Source organism: Cynoglossus semilaevis, chromosome 2 (genome assembly GCF_000523025.1).
Source record: "Cynoglossus semilaevis isolate Cse_v1.0 chromosome 2, Cse_v1.0, whole genome shotgun sequence".
Taxonomy (NCBI): Eukaryota; Metazoa; Chordata; class Actinopteri; order Pleuronectiformes; family Cynoglossidae; genus Cynoglossus; species Cynoglossus semilaevis.
This window is the reverse complement of record NC_024308.1, coordinates 11,863,285-11,877,611: the sequence shown is the minus strand read 5'-3', so window position 1 is coordinate 11,877,611 and position 14,327 is coordinate 11,863,285. Positions and strand designations below refer to the sequence as shown.

The 14,327-nt window shown below is 37.2% G+C and overlaps 2 protein-coding genes across 3 annotated transcripts in view; one reads left to right on the top strand and one right to left on the bottom strand.

The window, feature by feature from the left end:
- LOC112486542 (uncharacterized protein PB18E9.04c-like) overlaps window positions 1-4,142 on the bottom strand; it is a 7,045-nt gene extending 2,903 nt beyond the window's left edge. The window contains exons 1-4 of the mRNA XM_025053575.1: window positions 4,024-4,142; window positions 3,579-3,776; window positions 807-1,096; window positions 165-751 (exon numbers count right to left, since the gene is read on the bottom strand). Of these exons, the coding sequence (XP_024909343.1) occupies window positions 165-751; window positions 807-1,096; window positions 3,579-3,776; window positions 4,024-4,087 (1,139 nt within the window). The 5' untranslated portion in view covers window positions 4,088-4,142. The remainder of the gene's footprint in view (window positions 1-164; window positions 752-806; window positions 1,097-3,578; window positions 3,777-4,023) is intronic.
- A 1,048-nt stretch (window positions 4,143-5,190) lies between these two features.
- On the top strand, window positions 5,191-13,221 carry ttc14 (tetratricopeptide repeat domain 14). Of its 2 annotated transcripts, none has more exons than XM_025053168.1 (12): window positions 5,191-5,751; window positions 6,004-6,131; window positions 6,661-6,860; window positions 7,265-7,349; window positions 7,598-7,727; window positions 8,091-8,246; window positions 8,404-8,475; window positions 8,563-8,682; window positions 8,813-8,935; window positions 9,863-9,980; window positions 11,246-11,352; window positions 11,540-13,221. In XM_025053168.1, exons 1-12 carry the CDS (start codon window positions 5,618-5,620, stop codon window positions 12,549-12,551), a joined length of 2,385 nt encoding a protein of 794 aa, XP_024908936.1. In that variant the 5' UTR covers window positions 5,191-5,617; the 3' UTR covers window positions 12,552-13,221. The 2 variants fall into 2 exon arrangements, with proteins under 2 accessions (XP_024908936.1, XP_008336505.1); XM_008338283.3 differs by having other exon boundaries at window positions 6,001-6,131.
- Window positions 13,222-14,327: the final 1,106 nt, after the last annotated feature.

Sequence of the window (14,327 nt, the reverse complement as noted above, 5' to 3'; positions counted from 1 at the left end):
TTGTTGCTGAAGTTGCAGTCATTGTAAATGGTGTTGTTGAAGACTCAATTGTTGATGTAGTTGTGGTGGGAGTTGTTGATGAAGACTGACTTGTTGATGACACCGGTGTCGTTGTTACTGATGAGACTTGAGTAGTTGATGTAGTTGTGGCTGGAACTGTTGATGGAGACTGACTTGTTGATGAGACTGGTGTAGTCGTTATTGATGATATTTCAGTAGTTGATGAAGACTGACTTGTTGATGAGACTGGTGTAGTAGTTAGTGTAGTTCTGGCTGGAACTGTTGAAAAAGACTCACTTCTTGATGTGACAGGAATAGTTGATGAAGTTGTGTCTGTAGCCATTGATGAAGACTGACTTGTCGATAAGATTGGTGTAGTCGTTATTGATGAGACTGGAGTAGTTGATGTAGTTGTGGTTGGAGCTGTTGATGAGACTATGGTAGTTGTTATTGTTGTGGGAGTTGTTGTACGTAGTAGGAGGTGGGTTGTAGGTGTGGTTTGAGAGGATGTTGTGGCTGAAGTTGTAGTTATTGTAAATGGAGTTGTTGAAGACTCAACTAATGATGAGACTGGAGTAGTTGATGAAGTTGTGGCGGGAGCTGTTGATGAAGGCTGGCTTGATGATGAGACTGGAGTAGTTGACATAGTTGTGTCTGGAGCTGTTGATGAGGATTGACTTCTTGATGAGACTGGAGTAGTTGATGTAGTTGTGGCTGGAGTTGTTAATGATACTAAAATGGTTGTTGTTGTTGATGCAGTTGTGGCTGGAACTGTTAATGAAGATTGACTTGTTGACTGTTGTTGTAGGAGCTGTTGTAGTTGTTCGGGGGTGGGTTGTGGGTGTGGTTTGATAGAATGTTGTGGCTGAAGACTCATTTGTTGATGAGACTGCTGTAGTTGATGTAGTTGTTGCAGAGGATGTGGATGAGATTAAATCTGGAGCTGTTGATGAAGATAGACTTGTTGATGAGACTGGAGTTGTAGACATAGTTGCGTCTGGAGCTGTTGATGAAGAATGACTTGTTGATGATACTGATGTATTCATTCTTGATGAGACTTCAGTAGTTGATGTAGTTGTGGCCACAGTGGACGTTACTGGTATATACATAAAGAAATGTCTCATTAGATCATATTTGTGGATATTCTTATTAGATCACGTTTTCATAATGCATTGACTCTTACATGTGATGGTATGATATTTGTCTTCATATAATATTTTAACATTTTCAAATAAGTAATTACTTTTAATATTGTTTTTTGCAAACTGCAGCTAATGTTGTTGAATAATGAATTGGACTGAGTGGCGCGTGTTCCAGAGAATGCCTCCCCGAGTTAATCCTTGCTGTTTATGGTGGGTTGTAGGTAAAGAGCACGAAACCTGACCACTTGGCTACTTGCTACAACAACAAAAAAAATCCTAAATTTTATCTTGTCATGTTGACAAAACCTAAATATTTCTGAATTTTCTGAAAAATATCTCAATTGAAAATCCACAAAAATTGCCTATTTTGATCGAGTATAAGTATGTATTTTACTTTACTTTATTATTGTAATCTGCAACATGATCTGAATTTCCATGCGAATATCTGTAACGCATTTTTGTTTTGTAATTTATTGTTTTACATCATTATAGAGTTTTATGTAATATTATAATGTTATTTCAATAATATAATATTACATTATATTAATAATATATGTAATATTATATAATTAGTAGAACTAGTAGTATCATAGTAACAGTAGTATTAAAGTATATAATAAAGTATTTGCTGTGAGTTCCTACCGGACATTATTTCTTCTTATTTAAACCATATCTAAGCTTAATTTTCTATTATTTTTTGTTTGTTGTTGTTTGTTGTTGTTGTTTAATTTTCAAGTTTTGGTTCTTTCTGCTAAAGGTCTCTGAGTAAAGATAAAAGATGTGAATACTGGTGAGACAAATTATCATAAATTTTATTGGTAGAAACTTTAAAGTTTGTTATGTATTCTTTAGTTGTAGGTATTTTTATTTTTGTTTAAAAAATGTTTTCAGTTCAACATGTCACAGGAGAAGTTATTCATCCGACAGTGATATGTCATGTTATGGTTAGGCCATAGTCATAAACTGGGTTTTAGGAAATTATTATTGTTGCCATAGTTTTCACCACTTAGGGGCAGTGGTGGCTTAGTGGTTAAGGAAGCAGACTTGGGTTTGGAAAGCTCCTGGTTTGAGTCCTCTAGCTGCCAAGTTAGCACTGAGGTACCCTGAGCATGGCACCGTCCCCACACACTGCCCCCCGGGCGCTTATAAGCTTCCCACTGTTCACTTTGGTGATGGGTTAAAAGCAGAGGTCACATTTCGTTGTATGTGCTGTGTCACAATGACAAATAATTCACTTTCTTCTTCTTTCTTTCTTTTGTATTTTCGTTGTTGAGAGGGAGGGTAAGAATGTTGAAGGGCGGAATAATCAATGCCATGTCATTTTGGCAGCTTCTAATGCATTTACAAAAGGTTTACTGGAAGCACTTAGAAAATTGGCTCTTTGTCAGCTTGAATTTCTCAGTTGTAACCTTTAGTGTCAATGTGCAAAAAGTACATCAGAACAAGTGTGTTTTCACTAAGTCCTGGGCAAAATCAAGTGTCCAATGCCAATTTAAAAATATCTTGGGCTTTATTTAACACAACTAATTACAAAGTATTGTAGGAGGGAAACTTAAAGGGACAAGGGGGAAACGTCGCTGAACTTGTTGCAACTGAATTAATGTGCAATATATATATATATATTTGTAGTTGTTGGATGTAAAGTTGTAGTAAGTTGAGATATGTTGTTTTTTGTTGTAGTTGCAATTGCATTTCTTGATAATCTGGCTGGATTTGTTGTAGTTGAGTGAGCTGGGGTCCTCAGCAGAAACATTCAATTATCAACATGGTAAATTAACACTTTTCCAGTAACAATGGAGTGTGAAAGGAACCTGAGGCAGCACACTGGATAAATTAGGGTGTGTCTTTGTCCAAAAGCTTTGAGAGCTCACATAGCCATTAAACAAGGCTGATGCTGGAAAAAGAGAAACAAAACAATGTTCCAAATATATTTTGTTGCTTTTTTGCATCGCCCCATCTTCAGTATCAAGATAAGACTCTAGCTGAGTCTTATCTAGCTGACTCTCGAGTCTTATCTTGCAGTAGTTATATTATATTATAAATTAATCAGATGGTGACACCGCCTTAGTGAATAAGTAACACATTCAGCTGGAGGGACCGCAACCTCATCCTCTTCATCTAACTGTAATTATACGGGATGGACATTATTCATACAGTGTTGTGAAATCAGGATGACAAATGTTGCTAACACTTGTCCGTCTTGCAAATAGCCTCCATGTCTTCTTCATTAGATACAGCCACACTTCTGGCCTCAACACCATGTTATAAACACTCCAAATTGGTGAGCATGGATTTAATGTCAAATACATAAGTGGTCCCCAACCAAGGATCTTTACATGCAAGAACCTACAAGCTCTTGATTCCTATCCCTGGTGATTGTGGAGGACATAGTTCTAAGTTGTCTTGCTGTTGTCGCATGTACGAATTCTGTTGTACCTGATCTTGTGGTGGTCATTATTGTGGAAGGCAGATTTGTTGATGGTTCTGTTGATGGTTCTGTTGTTGTAATAGGAGAAACTGATTCCGTTGTAGTACTTGGAGTCGTTGTTGTCGTGAAAGTCAGATTGATTGTAGTTGTCACCAAGGTTGCATTTGATGTAAGTGGATTCATTGTTACAGGTACAGTTGTGGTCGCTGCAATTCATAAAATAAATGTTACTTCAATTCTTATCATAGGAATTAAAAAGGTTTTTTTTCAATACTTTAAAAAAAATTTAAATTGAAAAAATTGAAAAAAAGTAATTTGTCTGAATGAATCCATTGCCTCTGCAGTTAGCAGCTCTGTAAGAATGAATTCATCATCTGCTGTATTTGCTCTGATTTAAATTACAAATCATGAAATAAAAACAACTAAACAAATCAAGACATGATTAATATTGACCTTGTCCAGGAGTTGCATGAAAAAATCCAAGCCACATTATCCAACAAAGCATTCTTAATTCCATGTTTGTGTCGTGTTACTCCTCATTGCTCCTGGTACAAAGACCATTTATTTCCTATTGTGACAGCCTATTTGTAGACTGTGAAATGCTCCTCCTCCTGCTGTGAGGGAGGTGGCAAGGTACTAGAGAGAATGAAACAGAGGTAAAACTGTCTTTCAGAAGGGTCAAAAATCTACTGAAAAAAATCATTATACTGTAAAACCAAATTACTGTCTATAAAGTAAACAATTGAGCTAGTAAGGTTTAAAAATGTTATGTTTTGGTTTATATTTAACAGTTGGTATACATTAAATGAAGCTTTGTGTAAAATCACAAACTTAGAATGTTGTCAAACAGGAATTTATTATTGTAGCAGAGTTCTTATAATGATGCTCATCATCTATAAAGTGTTACATACATGTTCCCCAGCATCAATATGTAAGATATTTAATTAAGTAATTTTGGAATTGAGTGGCAGACATAAACAAAGCAATATTTTAATGAGGGCTGCCAAAATCCATAGGACAATCACATTTATTAATTTTTGAAATGTATATGATATTGGTGTCAATTTTTACGCATGTGCAGATTGACTCTGTATAAAATTATTCAACCAATCATCCAATTATCATTGCTAAAAAACAGACATTTTAAAGAGATTTTATATTGTGTAGTAGGATGTGCTTGTTTAACAAAAAGGTATAAAGTATTTCTTCAGGATAAAATAACAAATATATAAACAAGGGACTTGATTCTCGATTTAATGGTGTGACCAGCTAAACTACATCTGCTTATTTATATTCATAATTTTGTGTACATATTTAGTCCTGTCAAACATTTTAAAATCTGATTCAAATAGATTAATTATGGGATTCATCACAATAAATCGTGATCGACATTATTTACAATTAATCACGATTGACCATGGTCGTAATTAATTATAATTACTTATAATATACTAACAGTACAACAAGCACAATCACTGCATAAACTTAAATTCTTATAGAAAATACTTTGATTTTAAATGTAAAAAATGATTAAAAAAACAAATAAATAATTAAAAAATATAAATATAAACTGAAAATAATTACTAAGATAGGCGGAACATATTTTTCGGAAAGCTGAAGTGTAACACATACCGCATGCGCACTCGGTCTTTCGCATATGCAGTTGTGAATCGCTGTTTTGTAAAAATATACAGAATTTGTTTAGTCTTTTCAATTAAAGGAACGCAAGTGGAAGTAAAAGCTGTTATACTGCACGTGTTTATCGCAAAATATCTGACGTGGATTTTCTAAAGCTATAGTCTGAACGTAGTTTACACTGTATTTTTTGTTGGCTCATTAGCTTAGCAAGGTACGCTGATGTGACTAGTCCACAGTCCACAAACTCTTATTTTTTTGCATGCGCGGTTAATTATTTTTACATTTCCCGGCGTATATCTCGGACCGACTGTATCTACTAAGTTTAAATGTCCATTCTCGGTATATATAATTTAGACTAAATGCTTTATAAGGTTATCCCTCTTTGTGAGTGCAGATTTGCAGAAACGCAATGGACAGAGACTTGTTGAGGCAGTGTTTATTGTATCATGGTGAGTCCTTGTTCAACAAACTAAAATGCGAGCAAACAGAAAACCCAGACTTCCAAGCGTTGGCAAGCGATTTGTGCAAGATCACGAGCGAAAGGTAATAAAGAAACTTATGGGTCCACGTGTTGCATTGAGCTAATTGCATAGTAATACATAACAATATGTCCCGTCTCTTTACCTTGCACAACCTTGCATCATTAGTTTGTCAGGCTCATTGACATGAATTTTCTATGATTTAACATGAACAGCATTATTGTGCATAATCTATTCATTCATAAGCTACGAAATTATACTTTTCATTAAAACCCTCGTCTTCATTGTATCTGCATCTTTATTTTTTATGTAGCAGGGCTGAAGAGCCGAGTTGTCCTCTGGTGGAACAGTTCATAGCCAGAAAGGCAGACATCCTGTTTAATCCAGCATGGAAGACGGCTACATCTCAGCGGGAGGATCTCGAGGAGATGGAGGAGGCTGCAGGTAAGCATAGTCCATCACAGGTTTTACAAACCTGCACTAACCAGCAGCTCCATAACACTTTGCAAAAGGTTTTTTTTTTTAATTATTGCTACTCCAACTGTGCTGTGTTAAGTTTTTGGTTGAGTTTAACCCACCTCAACTCGGTAATGTGTCAATTTCTTCTCATGTATGTCATTTTTATTTTTTAATGCAATTTTGTCAAAACTCCCAAAATAATTTCATGTCATGTTTGTTTACAAATATGATGTTGAGTCATTTTGACATATTGTGTAAATTGACTCAAAACAGTAAAAAACAGAAACAGGTTAAGTAATTGTTTGTGAAGAAAATCTTTAACTAAACATCATAAATATAGTGTTAATTAAAATGTATTTGTTTGTAAATTTGACAATAAAGTTGTCATTTGTGAAACCTGTTTTATTTTTTTATTTTTTTTACTGTTTTGAGTGGATCTACACAGTACGTCAAATTGACCTGTCATTTTTACGTACCCGTGTCATTTTTTTCCTCAACATAATGTTTTCCACAGAACCTTACGCCATCATGCCACCGCTGGAATTATTCATGGAGGTGCCGTATGAAGAGAAAAGATCGATGGTGTACAGGGACTTGGAGAGAGGAGACATTGTGGTTGGCAGGATTAACAACATAAGAGAATATGGCTTTTTTCTCACTTTGCTGTGCATGGCAGGAGAACTGAAGAGGGACATGGAGGACTTAGATTTGTCAGTAAGTCAGAAGACTCGTTTAAATGATTGTGTCTGACACTTATAGGTAAGCCAACATCATAATTGGTTTTGTCATTTGGCCAGCATTTGTATAAAAGAACAATAATGTGGTCCTGCCACTTCTGTTTACACCTGGTAAGAGGTTATTTAAAGAATGTGACTGTTGATTGGTCGGGCTGTTGCTCTTTGTGCAACAATAATACTGACCCAAATACTAAAACAAATGGTACTTGATGCTTTAAAACTTTGTATAAACAACAGCAGAAAAACCCATAACATTTTAATTTATTTCGTTTTTTTTATTTTTTTTATTTTGATGTATTACATGTTTTATATTCATAGTCATATCTTCATAATTTTGATCTGGCCATCGTTAATTGAACAGAGGTGACTTTTTGATTTCAGGCCTTATGTCACATCAAAGAAATACCCTCAACTGGCAGCCATGATGATCCTCTGTCCTACTACCAGACTGGGGATTTCATCAGAGGTTAGTGTCCTCTGTCTGTCCTCGGTCTCCAACAAACAGCTGGTTGTAGTAAGGTCATGGTTACAGTGTCTACCTTAACATTTGAATCTACGTAAAGAAAAGTGTCAATTTCCATCAGATGAAAAGTGAATAAAATGTAGCACTACGACATGAACCCTCTATTAGTTTGGATCCATGCCCTCCTGTCTCTGTGACTCATACATGCTGTTAAACAAACAGTACTTTGTGTTTTATTTTCTGTTCTGTAGCTGTGGTGAAAGATATCGACCGCTACCAAGAAAAAATCACAGTGTCACTCCTGCCAGCCTCTCTTTCTCCCAACTTAGAGGGCATCAAACTGGGAGTCATTACCCAGGAGGAGCTGCCCATTCACTACAGGTAAAACCACAACAACAAATACTGACACATAATGAACCAAACAAGCTCTATGTAAACTGAATCAAAATATCTCTTCAATGACAAATACTGAGTTCTCATTCATTTTAAATATGTTGTTAAATAACTTGTGCACAGAAAATCAACATCACAAATGAGAACTGGTTTTCAAACAATTACCTGTTAAAATGTTACATAAAGTTAAAAAAGAAATTTCCCAGTTTCATCAATACAATTAAACTTTAACCTTAAAAAGGACATATACAGTCACATGGAAATGAGCAACTTTAATGACTTATTCTGATGCTGTGTTTAACCACTGGGACATGAAGCCTGTGTTTTGTTTTCCACATTCATTCTTCTCAGCCGTGCCCTTCGTGCTTCCAGTGACTTCAATCAGACATATGGTTCTATTCTAAGGAGCTGCCATGGTTACCACAACCCCTGTGTGGTGGACTACCTACTGCAAAAGGTCCGAATTAGTGACACCCACCCACCATCTATGATGAGAGGACTACAGAGGTAAAACTGTGATTGAAAATGTGATTTAAAATTTCAGGCCAGGTAGAGAAGATTTTTAATTGCATCTATTTTGTGGTGATTTCTTATTCTCAAGAATGAATTACTGAAATATAAAAAAAAAAATCACTGCATTCTCACTTGTAAGTTTTCTCCACAGTAAACTTTTCAAAGAGGAGGATTTTGCCTCTTCAATCAGGAAGAAACAGTCTGCGTCATGGGCCCTGAAGTGGTAAAGTGGATTTTTTTTTAATTATTATTTTTTTGATCTTGATGTATTTAGTCTTTTTTTTCCATTATTTTGACCTTGTCATTTCAGTGTGAAGGCAGGTGTCGACCACTTCAAACATGGTCGTCACGTGGAGGCCATGAACGAGTACAACAAAGCCTTAGAGATAGACACAAATAATGTGGAGGCGCTCGTAGCACGTGGAGCTCTGTGAGTTGACTCTCTTTATCTGCCTAAAAGCTATGGAATTGAGCTACTGCTGTAGAGGGATTTTCTGAGTCAACATTGCATTATATCATGAGTGATATTCTTACTCTGGGTTGTTCGCGTCATTGAACAGGTATGCAAACAAAGGCAGCATCTTGAAGGCTATAACCGATTTTGAACAGGCTCTGGAAAGCTGTCCCGATCATCGTAACGCTAAGAAGTATCTCTGCCAGACACTAGTGGAGAGAGGCAAACAGTGAGTAGGAACTAACAGAGATTGCGTTACCTATTTGTGGAGACATGCATTTTCATATAAGCAGTCAACACCATTCACATCCAGACGAGGTGAAAGTTATAAAGAGCATTAATTGTTTTATTTTTTTGTTGTTGTTGTTATCGATTGTTAGGTTGATGCCACTTCATTTCTCCGAAGAAACGTTAATTATTCTTTTAAAATAAAAATAATAACTTGATTTAAATCTTAATAACAATTAAATAACCGCTGATGACTTATTAGTATCTGATCAATTTAAACAGATGTCATTTTTTATTTGTCCCTTCTTGCTGCCCAATTACAAAATAACATCAATATATTCAACATGAAGCAGTTTTGATATCGGTTGTTCTTCAGGCAATAACTTTTAAGTTTTAAATCTTTTCACACACACTGTTCAACATTTTAGAAACCACTTCATTCAGTTTAAAACTGGTTTGACATAACTATGCGAGTGGTGTCATCATATGAGGCGAGATGAGAATGTCAAACTATTAGAGTAATATGAACCACTTGTGGAAATTCACATGAGCTGTTCTTTGTATTCTAAACCTTCCAATGAACCGTTTGTAGTCGTCTCACCTTTGTTGCACATTGGCCGTCGTGTTGTCTCCTTGTCTTTCTATTTAAGCCGTTTATGCATGAATCACTCTCATTACACAGTTCCTGACATTTACCAGGAAATGTGAGCTGTCAAGAAATTACGATCACAACTTAAAACTAGCAAACAATACCTTTTAAGAGAGCGTGGAAAAAGTTGATATTGAAGAACCCTGGTCTTAAAGCTGTTTCAATGAGTTGTTTGGCAAATATAAACCCCACAAATGAAGGTTGGGATTCGTGATAGCAATGAAATTAATTTGGCTTTATGTCACTATTTAAAATTGTGTGTGCGTGCGTGTCTGGCAGGCTGGAAGAACAGGAAAAGCTTGTAACAGCAGAAGGATTGTACAGGAGAGCTTTGTCTCTGGATGACAAAAATCTTGACGCCCAAGATGCCCTGCGCAAGATTACGGATACAATACAGGTGAGTGTAAACAAAATATATCTGTCAATATAATCTTATTTTGTATTATATAACGACATTATGTATAATTTATTGTTTTATATAGATCAGTGGTTCTCAAACTGTTCTCTAGTGGTGTGTGGGAAAAATTCATATTTTCACATTTACATTTTCAATTGAATAAATCTGAAACATACCATGCACAATAAATACAACATTTAAACATAAACATCTTTATAAACATTTATAAACATCTCTCCTGTGTGGTGGATGCTAATAGGGAAGGCCTGTGCTGCTATATTCTAATGTTGGTCATCATGGTGGTACTCAGAGAGCTGTGTTTTCTCAGGTGGCACACAGTTTGAGAACCATTGATATAGATTATATATAAATTTATATATCTATGTATATGTGTATATTATATATATACACAAATAATATATGTATAGTTACACATATACTATATATGTATGTATATGTATTGATTGGCTAGCCATATCATTAAATTGTGAATACCTGTCCGCTAAATATACAGTATATTAGTTATTTTATTTTGGTGGAAGAATTACTTTGTACCTTTCTGTCAAACAAATTCGTCCTATTAAACAATGTTAAAAGCACTGCATATGTGTTTGAATTAATTTTGTTGTTCATTGACGGGTAATAGAACTGTCTTTGGTGCTGAAGGGCATTTTAGAAGCATTTTTTACACTTTTTTTTTTTTTTTTTTAACTGTGACCAACATTTTTTCATGTAGTTTGTAGACACCTGTATGTGATTTGTAACACTGACCAAGCGTCTCGGTGTGTGTTTGTGTCTGCAACCCTGGAACTCTGCTCCTGACCCTCGACTGCAACCACTTGTCTCCTGTCCTGTGGGGATTTAAACCAAAAAAACTGGACACTGACAACAACTCCTGGACACTGTGTGTGGTGCCATGTCTCTGGTCTGACCTGGTAACTTTCTCAAATATTTGTTTTTACTCTGGCTGCACCTCTGTCCATCCATCTGCTCATTCACCAATGGCCCGGTCCTTGGACCTCACCACTATATCTGTGGTGACTTGTGTATAATCCCCTGTTGTTTCTGTGGGATTTTGAAACCTGTTTATCTCCTATTCCTTTATGCCCTCCCGCTGCAACTTGAATGAATGATTAAATGCCATTTCTGGGGGGGGTGGGGGGCTTGTTGCATGATTTGGGTCATGCTTTTTGTGTGTAAATGTCCCCGTGGGCTTCTGCGTGCAACTGTCATGCCTTGCCTTGCTTTACTTGAAAATAATGAAGAAATCCATTCGCCTGCGAGAAGAAGCGCTGGCTAAGGAGCAGGAAAATGTCAAGACCAGCGAAAGCAGCGCTCAGAAATTGCGTAAGATATTAAAAGAAGAAAAAAGGTAAGTTCTTGTTTTAACATTTACACTTCTTGTATCATTGTTAGACAGGTTCAGTGTCTAAAACGTCAATCATGTATTAACTAAGATACATTTTAATTGTATGTACTGGGTTTTATGCCGGTGAAGGAAACGTGAATCATCTCTGCAGTTTTTTTCAGCAGAATAATTTGTGAACATCTCTTTTCAGAATGAAGAAAAAAAAGAAGAGATCGGCATCCTCCTCGTCTTCCTCCTCCACGTCTTCCAGAGACTCTTCCTCTTCCTCCTCCTCATCCTCCAGAAGGAGGTCCAAAAAGAAGAAGAAGAAGCATAAGAAGTCTCAGCGAGGAGGTAAACACCGCCGTAGACTCTCCTCCAGAGACAGCAAGAGGAGCGAGGAGGGTAAGAGGGAGAAGAATGGGAGAAAGCAGAAGGATGAGGAGGAGGTGGAATGGTATCCTGCTCCTCAAAACACCTCAGCCACCTTTCTTTACCAGAAGGGAGGGCCCAGGTTTGGAGACGATGACAACGGTGATGATGTTCAGGAGCATTACAATGACGAAGGAAAGATCTCCCAGCTCTATTCTCTGGCAGCAGCCTCCGAACATGAGGACTCCGACTCCTCACGTTGGGAAAGGAAGAGAAGGGAGAGCAAGAGCAGCAGAAGGAGAAGCACCCACAGCAAGAGTCCTAAAATGGAGGATAGAAGGAGGAGTCAGAGTAAGGAAAGAAGGGCTAAAGAAGGAGAAAGAGGTAAGGAAGAAAACAGGAGGAACAGTGACTCTAAACGAAGAAACAGCTTTGAGGAGTACAGAAAGAGGAAGGTTTCCTGCTCCTCCATAGACTCTACTGAATATTCACGAAAATCAAGTTCCCAGTCGGAATATTCAGGATACTCTGCATCCAAACACCTGGAGAAAAGGGAAAGATACAACCCAGGAAAGAGGAATTCTTTTGACGGTGGTAGGTATGAGAAAGAGGAATGGAACAAGATGCAGGACATAAGTAGAGGAAAGCAAAGCAGAAAGGACCAGGGAGATGATGATGATGATGACGACGATGGTGGCAGTAGATCAGCTGGAGGAATAAGTAAAAGCTCACAGAACACTGGAAGTCAGCATGCAGCTGCAGCCAAAAAAGACCTGCCTACCAATCTGCTGGATATTTTCCATAAGATTGCAGAGTTTGAGAAGGAGAAAGGAGTCGGGCTGAAAAAATGAACGCCAAAAGGAACACTCAACAGGAAGTGCCAAATGTTTAAATGAGTAAAAGAACAGACAGTCAGAATATTCCTTTTGGACTGTATTTCAGGCTGTTGTCATTTCTGCAAAACAATACTGACAGTAATAAAAATCAATTGAAACTGCTGATGAATCTAGACATTTATTTTCCTGATGCAGATTTTTATTTTTCGAAAACTAAATCACACCTGAAAATGTTGATTAATAAATACAAGGTTAAGTGGGGTTCTTTTTATTGTCTGACAGAAACCTAATTTTTTGTTTTTGTTTTTTGTTGTTTTGGTCGGGCTCTATATTTTGACCTGTCAGCATGTTGGCTTGACTTTTAGATACAAGCGTTGCTACGAGCATTATTATCAGTCGTTGACTTAAAGCTGCGAGATTCCATACTGTATTTCAATATTCAGCTGTGTCTTCCACTCTGTCCTTCTGTCCTGGTGTCTGTGTCTGTGTGTGTTGTGAAGGTACAGGGCTCAGTTCAGCTGCCTGTTCCTGAATGTGCACAGTCAATGTCAGCTGTGAAATTACTTCACATTCACCCATGACCCATAGTGCCTCCACGGTAATGGCTGTATATTACAGTGGAGGTATCTTGGTGGTGTAACTGCACATAAAAGGTTGACAATAAAGGACTTTAAAATTCCTGTAATATCTGAAATCTGATTTTTTTTTTTTTTACGCCAGAAATTTAGCTTTTAGAGGACGGGTGTCAAACTCATTTTCACCAGGGGGCCACATCAATAAAGCACTGCCCCCTTGAAGGGCTGGTTTTTGGTATTCAAGTTACAAATATTGTATATTGCTGTGTAATAAAAACAAATCTTTAAAATGTATCAGGTTAAGAAATTCAGCAGCATTATAAGGGAGATGCTTATGAAGCTCCCGCGGGCCACACAAAAAGGATTGGCATTTGGGCCACGGGCCGTGAGTTTGACTTTTCTATAGTAATCCAACACATTATGTGTGGATAAGTCAGAGAGAGAGACCTGCTGCTGTCCACACTGTGTCTTACTGCTAACAACTCAATCTTGATCAATAATAAATGCAGGAGTGTCCCCAGCCTCTCAGCTGACCTCAGTCTTTCAGTCTCTGACCATCATTAGATCAATAACAAAGCTCTCTGGGAATTTTCTGTCCTCGCCAAGATGCATCACTGAGCACATGGATTATCCTGCTGCTGTTTTGCATGGGTTCCAGTTAGTTTTTCAATTAGAGCGGTCAGTGTTTAATCCAGTCCTTTAACAAAAGTACCTTCATCCATAGCTGCATAAAGATTGTTTAACCCTGCACGAGTTACACGAGAAACGTATTTAATAAACCCAGTCAGGTTTACTTTAATCCAGTTATAAATGTGGATTCAGAAATCCACCAACATACAGTGTTTGAAGTTGATATTTTCCCTTACACCAGAAAAGAATGTTTGTATGAATCAAACTAATTTTTTTAAATGTTTTGTCATAATAGTTCTGAATGAAGACGTGATTTATTTTTCACTGTGACACAGCACATCACTGCACACAATGAAACGTGACCTCTGCTTTAAACCCAACACCTTAGTGAGCAGTGGGCAGCTCAAGCACCCGGGGAGTGGGAACGGTGCCTTGCTCATTACACCTCAGTGGAACCTTAGGTGCTAGTGGATTTGAACCTGCAACCTTCCAGACCCAGGGCTACTTCCTTAGCTACTACTACCACCCTAATATGGTGGAAGAGTGGCCGGTCACTTACCTTACATCACCAGTAAAAACACACAGA

Excerpts from the sequence above, each read along its gene's own strand:
- ttc14 (XM_008338283.3), top strand. The coding sequence starts at position 5,618 with ATGGACAGAGACTTGTTGAGGCAGTGTTTATTGTATCATGGTGAGTCC. Across the intron at positions 8,247-8,403 it reads ATGATGAGAGGACTACAGAG|TAAACTTTTCAAAGAGGAGG; the intron begins GTAAAACTGTGA and ends TTTTCTCCACAG. Across the intron at positions 8,936-9,862 it reads CTAGTGGAGAGAGGCAAACA|GCTGGAAGAACAGGAAAAGC; the intron begins GTGAGTAGGAAC and ends CGTGTCTGGCAG.